At 42.9% G+C, this 20,125-nt stretch overlaps 2 protein-coding genes across 6 annotated transcripts; one reads left to right on the top strand and one right to left on the bottom strand.

Moving 5' to 3' along the window:
- Positions 1-9: 9 nt before the first annotated feature.
- Positions 10-3,668, top strand: LOC146634861 (CST complex subunit CTC1-like). The gene is made up of 8 exons (XM_085349980.1): positions 10-136; positions 1,454-1,589; positions 1,867-1,935; positions 2,005-2,167; positions 2,370-2,425; positions 2,532-2,688; positions 3,388-3,508; positions 3,572-3,668. The coding sequence occupies exons 1-8, from the start codon at positions 10-12 to the stop codon at positions 3,661-3,663; spliced, it is 921 nt and encodes a 306-aa protein (XP_085206106.1). The 3' UTR covers positions 3,664-3,668.
- A 6,678-nt stretch (positions 3,669-10,346) lies between these two features.
- LOC146634860 (E3 ubiquitin-protein ligase TRIM21-like) lies at positions 10,347-11,999 on the bottom strand. 5 transcript variants are annotated; one of them, XM_085342636.1, is made up of 3 exons: positions 11,755-11,999; positions 11,574-11,583; positions 10,347-11,396 (listed from the first exon to the last, which is right to left on the bottom strand). In XM_085342636.1, the coding sequence occupies exons 1-3, from the start codon at positions 11,997-11,999 to the stop codon at positions 10,347-10,349; spliced, it is 1,305 nt and encodes a 434-aa protein (XP_085198762.1). The 5 variants fall into 5 exon arrangements, with proteins under 5 accessions (XP_085198762.1, XP_085198754.1, XP_085198746.1 ...); XM_085342628.1 differs by lacking the exon at positions 11,574-11,583 and having other exon boundaries at positions 10,347-11,387; positions 11,718-11,999; XM_085342620.1 differs by lacking the exon at positions 11,574-11,583 and having other exon boundaries at positions 10,347-11,548; positions 11,741-11,999.
- Between the last annotated feature and the right edge of the window lie 8,126 nt (positions 12,000-20,125).

Below are 20,125 nucleotides of genomic sequence, written 5' to 3'. Positions count from 1 at the left end.
GTTGTCTGGATGACGACTGAACGTCAGTCTGAGCAGCAGAGAGACGCCTTCAGCTTCAGCACTTCCCCGTTAACAGTCTTCAGTACGTCACGCTGCTGCTCCATCACAAAGAGGCAGAGCAGCTTCTCCAGCAAACGTCAGTGAATGAGATGTTCCGTTGGGTAATTCAGCTCCGAATCTATAATCCTTTTAAAAAACAAATTCCCTTTTCCTACAAAATGTTAATTGAACTCACATGTAGTTATAAGCAAAAACAGACTGTATGTGTCCAAGTCCAAACTATAAATGTATATCATCACTTTAGCTCCATCTTTGTAGAAGTAGTCGGTTTAAATCTGGTTTTACTATCTTAGAAAACATTATGAGTTGCAGCACTTTATAATAACTAAGAAGCTGTAAAATTAAAGGTGTTGAGGTGGCAGGCAGGATGTAGGACCCAAACGCAGGACCCAGAGACAGAATGATTAACTAAAGTGGCAGCTTTATTGCTGGAGAACATTCAAATAGAAATAGAAGAAAACAAAACTAGAAACTCAAAACTTGAGCCCAAACTAGAAACCCGGGAAAGTAGAAAATCAAACCAGGAAAGAGTGAACCAGAACATTACCAGAAGCACATAGAAAACAAAACACAGTACAGTGAGGGTACAACACAACAACTAACAGAGAAACACAGGGCTTAAATACACAAGCAGGACTACGAGAAGATGGGGAAAAGGTGGTAACACATCTGGGACAAATCAGGCCTAATGACAGAAGGGAAGCAAAACCAAGCACACTGCACACAGGACAGGGACTATCAAAATAAAACAGGAAACACATGAGGCACAGACTTGATACTGAACAGAGGGAACACAGAGCACAGGGACAGGATTGACAAACTGCAACATGAGACACGACTGAACAAGAAAATCAGCATGAAGACAGAACTAAACCTTGAGTAAACATGAGGGCTGCAGGAAGAAAACCCAAGTAGATTAGATTAGATTAGATGAAACTTTATTAATCCCTCGGGTGGGTTCCTCCAGGAAATTCAGTTTCCAGTAGCAAAGCACCGAAGGAAGTTGCATGTTACAGATACATTAAGGGGAATGAGAGTAAGGATATAAGCATAAATACACCACATATACACATATACACATATATAGATACAGAATATACAATATGGATAAATAGGATTGCTCATTTGAGTGAGTATATTGCCCAGTTGCTTTCGTATACATGAAGCGGACATACCTGAGTGGCCGCGATCTTGTTTACATAAAGTAAACCTGCTCCCGAGCAGGTTTACGCTTATGGATCTGTTGCTATGACAGCAAGTCCCGGATGAGCTTCGGAGAACCGAACGATCCAGGATCACGTGAAATCGTCAACAATCAAATCCAGCTAACTTACTTAGCGAGGTACGAAGAACGGACCCCTGGTCTGACTGTTAGCTGAATGTGTGTGTGCAGGTGTGCGTCTCACTCTTTGTGACCAAGCTGGGAGGAGTCTGCAGGTGTACCTGGACTTAAGCCACACCCCCTACCCACCTGGCCTGTTGCCGGGTAACACTCTGCTGTTGTCTGGTTTCCAGAGGAGGCTGTCCAGGTGAGACACACATAGACAGGCTTATAAAAGTTTGGACTCTTTATTTGGACTCATTTCCAACAATGTCAGCCCCAATAAAGTTATGGATTATCTTGCATCAATAGGCTGCTGGTTTTCTTTACTCGTTTCAGGTGTTACCAGCAAAATAGTTGTTTAATCATCTGGAAATGTACCCAGATTTATTTATTTAGACAGAGATCTTGACCCCCCCAATGTTCAATACAAAGTCACGCCGATGGTTACGTACCTGTGCGGTTTACCTGTGTGTGTGTTTCAGGACAGGAAGTGTGTACTGCACGTACTTACCTGTCAGCTCCATAACTGTGGTCTCCCTGGGAGACACCAGGTAAGTTTACAGGTAAAGTCTGGTTCACGTGTTTGTCGTGCTGTTGTTTGTTTGTTTGGTTTCTATCAGCTCGGCCCAGCCTCCTCCTCCTGCTCCCATCACGCACCTGGGTGAGTGGGCTCTGAGCAGCAAGCAGAGGTGCGCTGTGGGACAGGTCAAAGGTCACGTGGTGTGTTTCCTGTTCCTGCAACTGCAGTGGAGCTGCTCGCTGTGTGGCAGCGTGTACACACAGGTACTGCATAAAATACACACAGTGTGTACAGGATGTGTTTAGTGTCAGTTTCTCAGGTGCAGTGAAAGTACTCAGAGTGCTTCATGTGTTGTTAGCGTGTTGGTGGCGTGTTAGTGTTGGTGCAGTAAGTAAAGTGTCGTTTTGGAGGAAACTGCTCACGATTTCAGGTGTGTGTGTTTACCTGTTGCTCTCTCTCTCTCAGGGCTGCAGCAGCTCTCAGTGTCACTCGACCTCGTCAGTGTTTCAGTCCAAAGCAAAGTAAGAGCAGCTTCCTGTTGAGCTCACCTGCTGATACGTGTTAATCACCTGGATGAGTCAGGTGACAGTCACATGATCAAACCATGTGGCTCTGCTCTTCGATCAGGCTGGTGATCGATGACGGGACAGGTGAGGCTGACGTCTGGTTCTCAGCTGCTCTGGTTCCTGCTCTGCTGGGATTGGCTGATGCTCAGTGGGAGGGGCTTCAGAGAGCACTCAGGGTCAGAGGTCACATCAGAGTCTTCCCTCGTGGGCAGAGCCAGGTCAGTAGCACCTGTCAGGTGTATATATTTACCTGTCACAGGTGAGTCACGTGCTCATCGTCGTCTTTAAACTTTATTTTATCTTTAAAAATTTAAGATCGGGTCATGTTTTTATTCCTGAGGCTTTAACTGTGAAAGGGCACATCCTGTTTACATCCTGGTAACAGCTCCGTCTGCTCACACTTTACTGCCGAACTGGTTTGGGGGCGTGGCGTCAAACTGAGGGTTTTCTTCATATTTACAGTCGGTGTGAAAACGTCAGAAGGTTTGAGTGAAAAGAGAGAAAAAGATGTTTGTGAGGATTCACGTTGTGGATATCTGAGGTTATCAGAGTGTCAGGAAGGGAAACCTGGAGAAAGTCAAAGAGCCGCCCAGCACAGAACAAGCCTGTCAGAGCAAAGACTTCAAAGACTCTACAGGCTGCACAGGGACGCACTGTGAGCTCACAGAGCTCCACGTCTGCAGACACCTTCAGCCACACTGCTGAGGACGAAGACCTGCAGACTGAAACGTCCTGTGGTCAGAGGAGGTGAAACGAGAAGAAGATGCAGCTACAACCCAAAGAACAGCGTCCACACAGTGAAGCACGGTGGGGACGCTGTGGGGGGGCCACCACAGAGAGAAACAGGCGTCCTGCAGGACGTTTCCACAGGGCCGAGCCGTGAGTCTGCAGAGACATAACCTCTGTGTCTGTCTCAGGTGTGTGACGGGGACGCTGACGACTTCCTCCTCCACTTCCTGTTGTGTCTGTGCAGCAGCGATGTCATGATTCGGCCGCTCAGCCTCACCTGCAGGAAACACACCAACCAGAGACCAGAAGGTAACCCCACCCTCACCACCCTGACCACCATGACTGCAACCTTCAGAGTCGTGTGTGTTTCAGAGGTGAGGAGGTTCACTCGAGGAGACAGAGAGTTCCTGACCAGACTGGCTCCTCCCCTTCAGCTCACCTGTCTGCACCTCCACCCTGACTGAGCTCCACCTGCTTCGTTCTGACTTCATCTGTTCTACGTGTTCGTACAAATAAAACTTTATTGTTCCTCCTCCTGTCACATGGTATCTCACCTTCACTGACGCTTACGCTGGTGATCAGGGTCAGAGGTCACACGAAGCTCTCTGGGTTTAACCTCACACGAAAGGGGCGTCGCTGTCATCATCACAAAGGGGCCTATAACAGGTCATGTGACCCTTCTACAGGAAGTGATCCCTGTGAGTGGCGCCCACATCAGAGACGTTCTCAGATGGTGATTCATCAAACCTGCACCAGTAAAATCTGACAGTAGAAGGATGATGAGTGAAACTGGTTAATCTGGTGTTTGTGGCACAGAAGGTTTGACCTCCACTGTGTGACACAGGTCAGACTCCAGCTGGGCCTGCCGTTCTCAGCCTCACTCTGAGGAAGCCCACAGTCTGTCACAGTGGAAACTACACCGGGGGACCCCATCCTTGGGGTGGACCCATTTTTGTTTTAGCGTGTTTTGGGGTTTAAAAGCCACAGAGACGCGGTGCTTAGGAAAAATGCATTTCAGCTGTGCTGATGCTCCTGACACGTATAAGACTGGGGAAACCTGCATTCAGCTGGACCTGAAAAACACTATGTCCAGATAAACACAATCAACTTTTGGAGAAAAATAAAAGATTCTTCATCAGACTAACAACTAAAAACATGACACTTACCTTAACAGTATGGGCTACATCAAATATATTCAAGACCGACAACAACACTTCTCACTGCTGCTAATTTTAACAAAACTAAACAAAAAGTAGAAAAAGGCAATTCACCAAGTCTTGAAAAGTAAAACTGAAAAATAGAAACACAGAATAAAATAAAACATCCATCCAGATCTTTACCACCAACAACATAAAATCTATCTTAATTAAATGGCCAAATTCTCCAATAAATTAGCAATAATGAAGTAAGAAAAAATAAGACATTCAATTTATGGACGCTCAAATTAACAGAGCGACATTAAACGCACCTCATTGCCTGCCGTAGCGTTCTTCGCAGCTGCACTTCACCTCAAAGGTCGGTTAATACATCGGATTTAACTTAACCAAAGTCCAATTAAAGGAAAATAAATGTTTCTAACAAATACAATGAAGAAGATTAAAATAATTCACTGTCAGTTACTGTCGCTGTGAGTTTGACGAGGTCAGCTGCTTCATTTGGTTCTGCCTAAAGTTCTCTCAGTGATCCAGTGTTTATATGATAAGATACGTGTTTAATGCAGAGAGTTGGAATTACAAGTTGGTAAGAAGCTTTTTAACAAAGGTTTGATTTAAGCTTTAAGTTCAAAGGTGAAAGAAATTTCACGTTTGATGAAGGAAGATCAAGGCTAACAAGGACATGGGTCAAAGGTCAAAATAAGGTAAGGTGAGAAAATATAATAGATATATATAATCAATCAATAAGGTGAAAATATCAGATAAAAGGGTTTCTTTGGTTATAAGGAATAAAGAGGTCAAAGGTCAAAACAAGAGTACTGTTAAGTTAAAATTAAAGGGTCAAAGGTCAGATTAAACAGGTTACACAGAAAGGATCGGCAAAACTTAAACAAGGATAAAGAAATAATACATTAAACAAGGAAATAAATTAAAAGTCTGAGTTAATGAGAAATTAAACGTTTAAATCAGGTTAAGAGTTAAATTTTAAGCTTTTCTTAGTTAAACTAAATAAAATAATCAGAATAAATGATTGGAGGAAAAAAGCAAAGATGTTGTGATCAAATAGTTTGTACGGCAGAAAGAAAAACATGTTTCAGTATGGGTTTTTTTTTTTTCTATTTATTTAGGACAGTGCATGTTAATGAACATAAATGTAAAGAAAAAATTACATGAATGTAAACATACCAGATTATAGCCAAGGGCTAATTTCCATCTGTTGTCCTTAAGCATAAAAATAGACATAATAATTCATCATTCATTCATAATAAAAACTCCATCACCAAACTTACACATACACACCATTCTGTTCCCAAATAAAACATTAAAACTATACAACTCATACATGATCACACACTTGATTTGTCCATAACCAGTTTTTAACCTTTGCCTTAAACAAGTTGAATGTCGAGCATTCTCTTATGGGTTGAGGAAGACTGTTCCACAGATGGCCTCCCTTGACAGAGAGGACGTTCTGCCCAAATCCTGTCCGTCTGTGGGGTATAAACAAGTCTCCTCGGATTGTAGCTCGAGTGGTCCTGTCTGAGCTTTCTTTATGCCTAATGAACTGCTTTAGTGGTGGTGGAGCAAGGGAGTGTAAGACTTTATATATTAAACACACTCTTTTAAGTTTCACTAAATTATTGAAGTTCAGTAATTTATGTTTTTTTAACACATGACAGTGGTGGTGGGAAGTCGGTTTTTTGTCAAGTAGTTTTAAACTTCTTTTATAAATGTTTTCAATAGTTATAAGTGTTGTTGGACAAGCAAGTGACCAGGACGTCAAACAATAGTCCATATGAGAGATGATCATTGAGTAAAAATAAGTTTTTGCAACATTCATATTTAAATTATTACGTATATGATTAAAATTTCGATTATTAAATTTAAGAACCTGTGACACTTTATTTATGTGACTCTTGAAGGATAATGTTGGGTCTAGAATGACCCCAAGATATTTAAATTCTGGAGCTAATTCAAGCTCTACTCCATCCAGGAATATGTTTGACTGCTTCAAGTTTAAGGGGCGTTTTGAAAAATACATACCGACAGTTTTTGAGGTGTTCAACATTAGGCATGAGTCCTCCAGCCAGCTATGCATTAATGCTAAAGCAGCTGTAAGATCTTTTGCCACCTGCTGGACACTATTTGCTTGCGTATATATAACTGCATCATCTGCATACATTTGAGTAAATATATTTGGACAGACTTCGGGTAAGTTATTGATAAAAAGAGAGAACAATAAGGGCCCAAGAACAGATCCTTGAGGAACCCCTGTATCACAGTCTAAATATGGAGATTTAACCCCATCCAACACCACACACTGTTTCCTGTGTGAGAGATATGAGGCAAACCACTGAAGAGCCTGACTGGAGATATTAAACCGAGTCAATCTGGACAACAATATCTGATGGTTTACAGAGTCAAAAGCCTTCCTCAGATCTAAAAATACAGCTCCAACACAGGGACTCTTGTCCAGCAAGCTCTTCAAGTTCTCCACTAACATACACAGGGCAGTATCTGTGGAGTGATGTGCCCGAAAGCCAAACTGCAATGGATGTAATGAGGGTTGGGTGTTTTCTAGGTGAGCAGTGAGGAGTTTAACCACCCACTTCTCAGCTATTTTAGATACGACCGGAAGTATGCTTATGGGGCGATAATTAGCCATGTCAGTCTTCACACCTGCTTTGAAAATTGGTGTAACTACAGCAATTTTCCAATCTGTTGGAACAATGGAGTGTTTGAAAGACATATTCAAAACATGAGTTGTTGGACGTACAAGCAAATCCATATGTTCCTTTAGGAAGTTTGTGTTAATACCATATACATCAAGTGCTTTTGATTGTTTTAAACCTGTAATTGGTTTAGCAACTTCAGTGTCTGAAATATGAGTGATGGTGAACAAATTTTGACCAACATCATTCACATTATCAGAGCATACGACTGAGTCAAAGCTCTGACTGATCTCCTTAACAGATGAAATAAAGAAAGTGTTTAAGTTACTGGCAATAGATAGAGGCTCTCTAACAATAGAGTTATTTACATAAAGTTCAATTGTGTTTTTACTTTTGTTTGAATGACGGCCAAGTAATTTATTTAAGTGTTGCCAGATAATTTTACCATTACCTTTGGCTCTTTCAATTATATTTATAAAAAATGTTGCTTTGGCCTGTCTCAAACTTCTTGTTACTTTATTCCGCATTGAAGTAAATCTCTGTCTATCCAGAGGTAGACCTGTTTTCAGGAACTGCTTTAGTAATTGATCTCTTGTTTTCATTAAATTCTTGCACTCTTTGTTTAACCAGGGCAAATTAGATGTTGTCTTTATTTTTTGTCGACCTCTAATGGAGTATGTTGATATAACATCCTTGACAATGTCAGTGAAGTGACTGCTGCAGAATTGTGGATCATCACTACACAATAAAGGCTCCCAGTTAACTGATGCTAATGCTTCTGCTACATTTTGTCGCTGACTTCTTGGTATGAATTCATAAAAGGATCTCCTATTAGATGAACTTTGAAAGTCATTCTTAACCCGTGATTTTATAAGTTTTCTAGAAAATAATATAAAATTGTGGTCTGAAATACCAGTGATAAAATTATAAGATTTAATAATTCGCTCGGGCTTATTACTGAAAACCAGATCTATTTTAGTTTTAGAGTGTCTTGTTATTCTTGTGGGTTGTTCAATGTGTTGAGTAAAGTTCAAAGTCTCCATTATGTCCTTGAGTGTTTTTCTGCCCTTTTCACAGTCCCAGTTGACATTAAAATCTCCCATTACAATTATTTCATTAGACTTATTATTTATAGCATGATATTTAAGTAATATCTGTAGTTGTTCATAAAAAATATTCTTTGCTGAAGGAGGGCGATATAAACAGATCAACGTAAATGACATTTCTGGGGAAAGAGTGATTTTAACAGAAATATGTTCTATTTCGACATCTATTGGTGAACTAAGTAAAGAGCAATCCAGGTGTTTTTTTACATACACAAGTATTCCTCCTCCTCTTGTTCCAATTCTATCCCTTCTGAATACTGTGTACTCTGGAAAGACAACCGCAGACTCCGGAGAAGAACTTGTGAGCCAAGATTCAGAGATACCCAAAATAGAAATATTGGAATTGCTTAGAATATGTTCCAGTTGCTCATGCTTTGGTAACATACTGCGAATGTTAATGTGTCCACATAGAAGCCCCTTTGGTTTATTTTTAATGTCCCAGATTACTTTAGCCTGATTAAATGTCTTGCAGATCTTTGTTCCTCTGTAAATTTTAATAGCAGGATTTCTTGTCCTTTTGTTGACAATACTATGAGCATTTAATGATGAGAAACCCTTTACCGGAGACTGTAGTTTGGGTACAGCAGGTGGGGGCCCAGGCAGCTCCGTTGGGGGCCCAGGCAGCCGAGGTGGAGGCCCTGACAGCCGAGGTGGAGGCCCAGACAGCCTAGGTCGAGGTCCGAGCAGCTGAGGTGGAAGCCCAGGCAGCCAAGGTGGAGGCCCAGGCAGCCGAGGTGGAAGCCCAGCTAGCTGAGGTGGAGGCCCAGGCAGCCGAGGTGGAGGCCCGAGCAACTGAGGTGAAAGCCCAGCTAGCTGCAATGGAGGCCCGGGCAGCTGAAATGGAGGCCCAGGCAGCTGAGGTGGAGGCCCAGGCAGCTGAAATGGAGGCCCAGGCAGCTGAAATGGAGGCCCAGGCAGCTGAGATGGAGGCCGAGGCAGGCCTAGGCTAACTAGGCTAATTAGTTGTAGCCAGTCCAAATCACTGATGTTTGAATTTGGTCCAGGATTTAGTTCTATATCACCAGCCAAAAGTAGCATCAGAACAAGTTTCAGAATCTCCAGCGACAGTTGTGGTATATTTGATTGTTCATGTTTACCTGGGGGTGGTCTAGCATGACCAAAATCCAAGAATCTTGTGAACAAAAGATGTTGGCTCCATTTGGCTGGGAAAGTGGTATAATTATCCAGCTTTCTTGGACATGTCGAACTCCACAGAAGATAAAAATGTATAAAAACAAAAAGACAAGTTGATGTCAAGATCCAGGGGTTTTTAGATGGTTTTTTAGGTGGGTTTTTTGGCAAACGCACAGGACCTGCCAAGCTGTGTGTCTGCACCCTAGCAGCCATCTTGTTTGTGACATGAAGGACACATGTTGAGCTAAAACCACAGTAGACACTTGTAGAGACCTCAAATCATTGTTACTGAGGAATTCTGCCTTAAACAGTAAAGTGTTCTTTAACAGTGTGTGTGTGTCTGCAGCTGTTCTTTGTGTTGTTGCTGCATCGCTGCCTCAGGGGGAAAGTTGTGTGTGTGTTATGCAGACTAGCAGAGACTGCAGCTGTCAGCAGCCACACACACTTTCTATTCTTCAAATCAAATCACAGTGAAACATGTTCACTGACAGCTCAGCTTCAGCATCGTCTTCATGCTGTGACTGCAGCCGTTCAACTCTGTTTGTCTTTAACCCAAATCATCACAACATGCAAATATAATCATCAAAATGATGTGACTGGAAGGATGCAGCAGTCTGTGCTCCACCTTTCTCCTCCACACCTGCAGGTGGAGAACATGGATGCATGAATCTCTACAGAGTTCTTTGAATATTATCCGTCTCATCAGTTTTCAGTGAACAAAACTCCTCACAGAGCCAAAATAAGCAGTTTGTATCCAACATAACTCAGCTGGACTCTGATGCTCCGTATAACAGCCACACATGAGTCTGGATTCACTCAAAGCATTGAACAAACTTTATTGGAAATGAAGCTTTTGGACATTTGTTCTCTGATATTTGCTCTTCAGCTCGAGTCTCCATCAGTGGGAACATTTCCTGATTCAACTTTTCTTCTGTTCAAATCAAACTCCATGAGAATCAAAGTGTGAATCAGAGTCCTGATGATCAGATTCTATAGAAACATGGAGACTGTAGAGGATTTACACTCAATATGTTCATTTGTTCCCTTCAAGAAAAATCAATCATTCATCCAATTAAATCAGTCATTGATCAGTTTGATTGACAGGACAGATGATCAGAGGTGCAGAGTTTTTACCTCCATCATTCATACAGGGACTGAAGTATGGGTGGAGTCTGTGAGTGAAGGAGCAGCCAGTAAAGGAGTAGATCAGAGCTGCAGCACCTACATCATAAAAGGAGACCAGACCCTCCTCATAATCCACAAACACCCCCACCTTCTCAGGACCAGGATGAAGACAGAGGGGGACTGGAGAGGAAGCACCAGCTTTGTACTCATTTCCATTTCTCAGCCACACAGTCCAGAAACCATCCTGAGGTCTCAGTGGGATGTCTCCCTTTCTGTTGATCGACTCTGTGGCCACTCCTAAATCCCATTTAGTCTTTCCTTTAACCTGAACCTCAAAGTAAAATCTGCCTGAAGAGAAACTCTGCTCTCCTAAAACACAAACACACAGAGAAAATCTCTCTGGGTTGTCTGGAAGTTTCTTCCTCACATCACCACAGTACACTTGTTTTCCATCATCAGACAGGATGAGATTAGGATGAGCTGTATCAGGATCCAGAGTCACATCCACCTCATGCTGCTGCACCCTCTGCAGCTCTGCAGCCTCTAACAGCTTCTTCTTCATGGGTTTCCAGACTGTCTCCTCCAGCTGAGCCACAGCTCTCCCCACAGTCCCCTCATATGATGGTGGATGAACTCTGACCTCTGTCCAGTCCTTGCTGGGTGGAGCAGCTTTCAGGGAGGAGAAGCTTTGGAGGAGGTGGAGGTGGTCTTCAGAGCGTGAGAGCTGCTCCACCTCAGAGCTTCTCTCCATCAGCTCAGAGATTTCCTGTTCCAGATCTTTGATGAGACCTTCAGCCTGTTTCTCTGTAGCTTCCTGTTTGTCTTCGATCTCCTTCATGAGCTCCTTCAGGCGTCTCTCAACAGACTCCATCAGAGCCGTGAGGACCTGAACACCTTCTGCTTTCTGTCTGTCTGCAGCATCTTTACTCATCTTCACCGACTCTGTGATCTCCTGAATCTTCAGTCGTCTCTTCTGGATCATCTGCTGAATCTCAGCCTCTGTCTTCTCCAGCTCTGCCTTCTTTCCTTCATATTCTTCTCTCAGAGGAACAAACTCGTGGTTCTTGTGCTCTAAAACAGGGCAGAGCATGCAGACACATGTCTGGTCGGTCTTACAGAACAGCTGCAGAAGGTTATCGTGCTTCGTGCACATCATGCCTTCCAGGTTCTCCACAGCATCAACCAGCTGATGTCTTTTCAGACGTTTCAGTGTCAGATGAGGCTCCAGGTGAGTCTGACAGTAGGAGGTCTGACACACCAGGCAGGACTTCAGGGCCTTCAGTCTGGTTCCAGTGCAGACGTCACAGGGAACTTCTCCTGGTTTGGCAGCTTGTTGCTCTGAGCTGCTGCTGCTGGCTTTCTGCTGAGCTTCACGTCTGAACTGAGCAACCATCTCAGAGATGAAGGTGTTGACCCTCAGCTGAGGTCGAGTGTAGAAAGTCTCTTTACACATGGGACACTGACAGCTCTGACTCATGTCCCAGTGCTGACTGATGCAGGTTTTGCAGAAGTTGTGTCCACATGGTGTAGAGACTGGATCAGTGAACACATCCAGACAGATGGAGCACAGAAACTGATCTTCAGATCGCAGATTGCTGGCAGCAGACATGTCTGCACTCTGAGGGAGAAAGAAGAGAAACATTTGATTCAAAATTCACTTTAAATTTCATTTTTACAAAGACAGAAACAAGCGTCAGTTGTCATGATCCTGGGCCATGTTGGCCCAGTATTCTTAGTTTCTTGTATTTTTGTATTTTGTTCCTTATTTAGGCCATGTTTCCTGAGTTGCCCTGTTGTGTTGTTCCCTAAGTGTTTTCCCTTCGTGACTCTTACCCCCTGTGTGCCTCTCTGTGTATTTATGAGCCCTCGTCTCTCTTTGTGTTTATTCAATGTTTCCCCTGCCCGTTATGTCTATGTTCTCCCTGTGCTCTCTCTCTCTCCACCTGTCTGAACCCCCGTGTACTTCCTGTTTTACTTTGTGACTCTCGCGCCTGTATACGTCATGTTATGTTCACCCCGCCCTGTCTCGTTATGGTTATCTGTGTCAGCTGTGTCCCCGTGTGTTCCCACTTCCCTCGTTAACCCTCTGTGTATTTATGCGCATGTCTCCCCCAGTCCAGTGTCGCGTTGTCAATGTCTCTTCCCCGAATCTGTGTGGCTTTCTGTTCCCTCGGTCTTCAGTTTATATTCCCGGTTTTGGTTCTGTTACTTTGCACTTCTGCAATAAAGCAGCATTTTTAAATTCAGTTCCAGTCTCCGTGAGTTTTGCGTTTGGGTCCTCTTCTGCCCCCACACAGCCAGTCCATGACAGTAAGTAGTCTGAGGAGCTTGGAGAGAAAAGCGTCTGGACTTCTTTAAGTTTCTACTCATCACAGAAGCTTCTTCACCTCATCCTCAACACGGACCAAGGAATGAATACTGCACTTTTGGAAGAACTCCCTCCCCTGCAGCCTCTTATCGTCAAAGGGACGGAGGTGGAGAGGGCAAACAGCCACAGATTCCTGGGACTGCAGGTTACATCAGACCTGAGCTGGACTCTCAACACTACAGCAACTGTGAAAAAAGCCCAGCAAAGGCTTTATTTCATTCGGCTGCTCAGGAAAGCTGGCATGAACCACCACCCTCTCACCCAGGCCTGCAGAGGACTGATAGACAGCATCCTCACCGCAGGCATCACTGTCTGGTATGGAAACACTACACAGACACAGAGGAAGGCTCTGCAGAGTCAGAAAGTCTGCAGAGAGGATTATGGGAACAACACTTGCATCCATGGACCTGCACATACAAAGCTGCACATACAATCTCAGACACAACAGAGCGGACAGCAGCATCACACACAGAACACGATTCTTCAACAGCTTCTTCCCCACAACTGTCAGACTGACGGCAAACAAAAACACACTGAACACTTAAAATAACACAGCACTACTTAACCTCACTTTGAATGTATCATCGGTTCACTGACCATCGGGCAATACACTCACAACAGACTTGTGAAACAGATCTGTGGAACAAATGTGCAACACTGTGAGTGCGATAAGAGGTAGAGAACTACACACTCTCTGTACATTTTCTTCTTTTTCTTTGTATATAGAAAATAGTACGACTACCCTACTCCGGACTTCATTTCTATCCTCCTGCTTTTTCTGTCTTTATATTGTTAAAGTGTGATTTGACTTGGAAAGCTCTGCACAAGTATTCCACTGTGCATGGACTGTTGGTCCTGTCTGCAAATGTCAAAATAAAAATCTTGAACCTTCAGTTGTCAGAGTAACTGGTGGAGACCCAGCAACACACTCAGACACAAACTGGTTCATCTGAAACACAAACTGAACAACGTCGTGTCTGCTGTACAGTGCAGCGTCCAGATGAACAGGATCAACAGGATGAACATCTTTTTAACAGTCGTTACAAAGATGTGAAGTTGTTTGGCTGACACAGACAAACAGTATCCCACATTCTTGATTTTTAGCTCACAAACACGTCTTATAAGGACTTATTGATCCTGAAATGTTGGAGGTTTTAGCTCTTTAAACAGTAAAGTTACAGGAGGATACAGATAATTATCAGGAAAATGTCCTCGGTTTGTTAAAATGATCCCGTCCGATAACACACGAGAACAATAAATGTATCATTTTCTGTTGTAACCCACAAACTGAACGGTCACACTCATCTTTCATGTTGTCACTAAAACATCACTCCTTCCACGTCTAGTTGGTCGTGATGGAGGCGGAGTGCGTTGGGTCCGCTTTCCCTGCCCAGCCGATGTTCCTGACGCAGGGAAACAGATCCTGTTGGGGATCCCTACCTTGGCACAACACCTGCCATGGTCTTTGCACACTCACCACAGTAAATGCATCATGTTGTCAGCTTTACAGTATCATAGTCAGAGAAACTGGTCAGGCCGCTCTCTTCCAAATGTCTACACTTCACCCTTTTACTGTCAGTGGGCTCAGAGTCCATCTAATGTGGCTCATTATCTGATGCCGTCTGCAGACCAGTGTTAGACACTGAGAGGTTGATGGCTCCGTGTCAGAGCACCGGCCTTAACGAAAAAGTTATCAATCGTTCTTTTCATCTTTTCTCATTACCCACAGCTACATCCACTCCTATCACGCTGCTCACCTCTGCTGCGACGATTCAAACAGCCGGAAAGTAAATAATTTGGAGACGGTGCGTTTGTGTCACAGTGAACAGTGAAAACAGAGACTTTCTAAAACAATGATGCATGTTAGTCATGTGATGCAGTCATGTGACCAATTAAACAAAGATAGTGGAGAGCATTATACAGCTGCAGTTTTGACAGTCCTATTAAAGATGAATATCAGTCTGCACATGCTCCACAGAGCTTTTCTTCAAGTTCTTTATTTCTCTCTCGCTTTTGCAACTTTGTACTTTTGTGTTACTCGCAGCAACAACTCCACCTCATTGTTAGTCCATTTTCAAACTCGGTGCTTTTCCTCCACCTCTGCTGCGACGTTTCAAACAGCCGGAAAGTGAATAAGCAGCAGACAGAAATGAGACCGGTCGAATCGTCTTGCGTTTCACGCATGCGCAGGACTGGAACGTAAGCGTTTTCAGCCGTCTTAATGTGGACGCACAACTCTGTGAAAACGACTGAAAACACTAGTGTGGACGCGGAGCGCTGTTTTCAAATCTATCCGGGCGAGTGTGGACGTAGCCTAAGTGGCACCATGGAGAAATGAGGTGGCGCTCTAGACCCTGATGAAGTGAACAGAGTGAAGATTTGTGTAGAAGCAGGAAGTGTGATCAGCTGCACTCACCACTGTTGCTGAGAGAAACCTGATGGACTCCAGTGAATCTTCTTTTAGAGACAAACAGGACTCGACTGCAGCTCTGCTGCTGCTCTCTCACACTTTCACTTCTGCAAAATGACGTTGAGCTTCTTGTTTTTCAGCTGTTGCTCCGCCTCTTCCTGCCTCTCCCTTTACAGGAATCAGCCGGTCTGTACTCAGTGACTGTGTGCAGCGGGTGGGAGGAGTGAGGAGTGGTGTGTGGGTTCACACAGTGATCACCTCAGGTGATCAGGAGAAACTCACCTGGATTTCCTTTTTCCACAGCAGACTGAGAGCTTCAGGTGGACCCTGAAGGAGGTCTCAGACACAGGTGGTAAAAGTACACACAGTGTGTACTGAAGTAGAAGTACTACTGTTAAAAATACTCCAAGTACTAATTCAACTTCTTTACTCAAGTAAAAGTAAAAAGTACTGGCTGTGAAATGAGAGTAAAAAGAGCTGATTGAAGAACATTTCTAACACGTGTTTATACAAAGCTAACTGAACCATGTGCTGCATCAACGTGATAATAAAATAATATTATTCACTTTGTTTCTGTCTAAATTTGAATTCTAATAAATATTTTAGCTTGAAATAAGTGAAAAAATCTGCCAATGGAACAAGTGTTAGAAATGTTCTTCAATCAGCTCTTAGGGTTTGATGAATATCTGTGAGAGATTAGAGATTCAGAACAGAAACGCTAAGGCTGCTAGTGTTTGTCTTTATACCATTTTTCTTGTATCCACTGATATTAGCTAATAAATGTACGGTCTGTACATTTCTTCTGTGTGTGATGATGATTTATTTGTATAAAGAAAAAACTAGCTGTCACAACACAAATCAGTCAAATGTCTGATGTTCTACATATGTATATGTGTTACAGTGCTGCATTTCTGTCCTGACCTTTGACCCCATGCTCAGACTAAAGGTTCACACAGGCTGGTGTGTAAAAACAGCTAACAATGCATTTCTGTGTAAAGCATCATTTGTAGTAAACATTTAATGCCTGTTTCAGTTTTACACAACCTGATGGAAAAGAGAAGGAGAGCAAAGGTCAGTGAAGGGAACGACTGTAGTGCAAATACAGGTGATGTCAGTGAGGATGTGACCCTGCTGCCCTCTCCTAAACAGAGGAGACATTGTTACCCCAATACTGTCAGGCCAACATCAGCAATAAAACAGGGAAGATGTGGGGTTGATGCGCAATAATGTTAAAGAAGATTGTGTCACAGGGTTTTAGAGAAGCATTACATGTTAACTACAGTAGCTCCATAATGAACGAGTAACACGGGAAAAAGCTGTCCTGTAAAATTCAAACAAATCAAACAGTTGGAGCTGTTTAGTAAAGGAGCCGCCTACTAATATCATGTAAAAATGTTTAAGAATTCAAGAAAATTACCGTATTTCCTGGACTACAAAGAGCACCTGAATATTAGCCGCACAAGCTAAAATCAGGGGAAAATCCTGTTTTGTACATACATTACCGCACGTGACTAAAAGCCGCAGGTGTTTCAATGTTGACTTATCATATGTAAGAGAAAATGCACAAAGGGAATTGTCAGGAAAGAGATGGCTGTTTGGAGACACACCCCTTTTATTAATATTTTGAAAAACAAGTTATGGGTACATATTTGCATAACTTTTTAGGTATACGTACAAGTAGCGGTAATTACAAGTACAAAACATGTACTGTGCTTCATAAATGAGTAACAAATGTAGTACATAACAATAACCTACAGCACACCAGAAAAATAGCTTCGGACTACTGTTATGTATGAACCAAGAATTATTGTGTGCTATGCAAGCCATCGCCAGTAGGGGGAACCACGCCCAGTTATGTGTGTGTGTTACTTCTGTGTTATCCCAATAAAGAAGAAGTCAACTTGTAAACAAACTATTGTGTGTGCAGTCTGACTCGGCATAAGCTCTAATAGTGTATTGACACTACAGTGGAAATATAACAACTACCTTTTAGGCTCAGGTGCAGCGACACGGCTTTAACAAGAAGAAAAGTCAGTCATTCACCATCTTTCTCTTCTTCCTGCCACTAAAACCACCAAAGTCCTCTTCTCCAGTGTCGGATACGAACAGGCTCAGGATGGCTTCCTCATCCACTCTCAGCTCCTTTCCTTCGTTGTCACTTTCAAAACCAAAGAAATCCTCGTTGTCAGTGTCAGAGTCGAACACCCTCTGAAGGGCTGTGGCGGTGTCCTCCTCTCCATCATGCAGCAGTCCAGCCCTTCGAAATCCGTTGGTGATCATGGATGTTTTCACACTTTTCCACGCTGTCAGAATCCACCGGTGGAGTTGAGCATAACTTGCTTCTCGCAAGTTTATCGCCGCTCATCATCCACGCCTCCTGCTGAACGCGAGGAGGAGGAGGAGGAAGGAGGAGGAGGATGGGAGATATGAGTGGTGATGGTGGTTGTTGTTGTTGCTCTTTCTGTTGTTGCAACAGAGATTGGTGTCACAGAACCTGCAGGAGAGATGAGGAAGCTGGTTAAGTCAGTTTATCATCAGCTTAGCAGATTGGCTTTAAACAGGAAGTGATGTCAGTGTTCTGACCTTTGACCCTCAGAAAGCTCTGAGGAGATGATCCAAACTCATCAGTAGAACACCAGTAGAGACCTTCATCAGACTTCATCAGACAGCAGCAGCACACACACACCTGCAACAGGAGGTCAGAGGTCACTGAAGGTCAGAGGGCAGGAAATTGTAATCTGTTCCTGTGTGGTTCTGGAAACATCATTCAAACCTGATCAAGCAGATTTGGTGTAAAATGCTCGAGCTGAATTCAAATGGACTATTTTTCCTTTTAATTTCTTTTTAGGTAGAAACTCTGAAATTACACGAACCTGCTCTCAACTCAGGCATTTTAGACTAAACCAACTTCAGAATTCTCAAAAGAACCTCAAACCTATTTTCAGCTCTGGAGACCAGAGTCACTGAATAGGAGACTTGGATTTGCACCCTTTAAAAATGTGTAGCTAGTGTTAGTGTGTTTATTTAGGAATCACAAGCCAAAACACTTTATTTATGACTATTGTTTTTTAATGCATTGGATGATTAAAAAAAAAATCGGCATGTACATGGATCTCTTCCATTCAGAAATCCGCATGGCTGCAGCCAACTTCCCAGGAGAGAGTAACCTGTCCTAGCAGTTTTATATCAGGACCAGTTAAAACTGGTGGGGTTGACCTGCTTGTTTTGCGGGCCCTAATTCTTTTGTATCGATACGTCTGCAGGTTTCTAAGTAGTTGTTCAGTAAGTAAAAAACTACAGATTCTACTAATCACAACATTAAACCCAACATTAGCAGGTTCCCATAGCCAGTGCTGGCAAAGGTAGGTTAGGCCCAATCAGCTCTTACTGGCTAAGTAAAACAGAGACATTTAAAAAGCAATCAGAGTTAATGAACCATCAAACCACCGAGATCACTGGATTAAAGTTAGGCGACTTTGGCAATATCAGCTGCTGAGTGAGCGACCTGAAAAATCTGTTTAGTAAACATTACAGTCGTTTGAGTCCCGCTCGTCTAAATCGCCATCAGAAAATTAACAAAGCATACAGAAAATGAGGAAAATCCGACGTTAATTCTGGAAAACCAACTATCTTCAGTCATTTAGTTAGACTCAGTCAATCTGGTCTGAACAGAGGAAGTGATGATTACAACAGGCAGATAAGAAGAACATGTGGTACATGCAGCTAGGAGCCGTGGTTTCCTGAGTAAAGGTTAATGTTTGATGAAAACAGGTCACTTTCCTCTCTTACAGACACGACATGAAGCTTCAGCTCTGTGAGTCAGTCCAGATTACAGGACAGAGAAACGCAGAGTTAAACTTCTAAATTTTAAAGAGTTTATGCAATTGAAACAGTTTTCTGTCATTTGCTGTATCTTCATACACTCGAGTTAAATATGAGGTGCTTACAGGAAATACACCACTTGATTTGTGTCCAAACACACAAACAAATATCAGATACAACCAGCCTTAGATAAACAAAAGAAGTAGTGATCACTTCTTCTCACTAAGGAAAAAAAACCAACAGATCTGAACAGATTTCATGTGAGAGAAACTATCAGCGAGAGCTTCCAGCTGCTGAAAATAGGCTCTTTACCTTTGACCTTTAGTGTGTGTTGGAGCTGTGATAAAGAATTGAAGAAGGGAGGGTTTGACTCACCGAGGAGCAGAGCGACAGATGAAGTCCGCATGTTGTCATGTTGGAGACCGACAGCAGAGTGATACCTTCAGCTTCACCACTTCCCTGTTAACATCATCAGCTCGTCACGCTGCTGCTTCTCCACAAGGACGAGCTGTTTCTAATACACTCGTCTTCATCAGAATCACAGAAACTTTATTGATCTCAGAGGGAAACTGAGTTATCATAGCAGCAAATATACAAGAAACAACATAAAATGAGTGTAGAAACAGAGATATGATAACAAAACTATTAAGATAAACAGATGAATACAGAGACATGGGACTAAATATAAATATACATATGAACGTGAAAAGACAAGCATACAGTCCTGAGTGGACATACAGTGGGGCAAAAAAGTATTTAGTCAGCCACCGATTGTGCAAGTTCCCCCACTTAAAATGATGACAGAGGTCAGTAATTTGCACCAGAGGTACACTTCAACTGTGAGAGACAGAATGTGAAAGAAAAATCCATGAATTCACATGGTAGGATTTGTAAAGAACTTATTCGTAAATCAGGGTGGAAAATAAGTATTTGGTCAATAACAAAAATACAACTCAATACTTTGTAACATAACCTTTGTTGGCAATAACAGAGGTCAAACGTTTACTATAGGTCTTTACCAGGTTTGCACACACAGCAGCTGGTATTTTGGCCCATTCCTCCATGCAGATCTTCTTGAGAGCAGTGATGTTTTGGGGCTGTCGCCGAGCAACACGGACTTTCAACTCCCACCACA

The sequence above is a fragment of the Diplotaxodon limnothrissa genome, linkage group LG3, assembly GCF_057381915.1.
Source record: "Diplotaxodon limnothrissa isolate DT_005_m linkage group LG3, D_limnothrissa_male_GT1.1, whole genome shotgun sequence".
Lineage (NCBI taxonomy): Eukaryota > Metazoa > Chordata > Actinopteri > Cichliformes > Cichlidae > Diplotaxodon > Diplotaxodon limnothrissa.
This window is presented reverse-complemented; position numbering and strand designations above follow the sequence as displayed.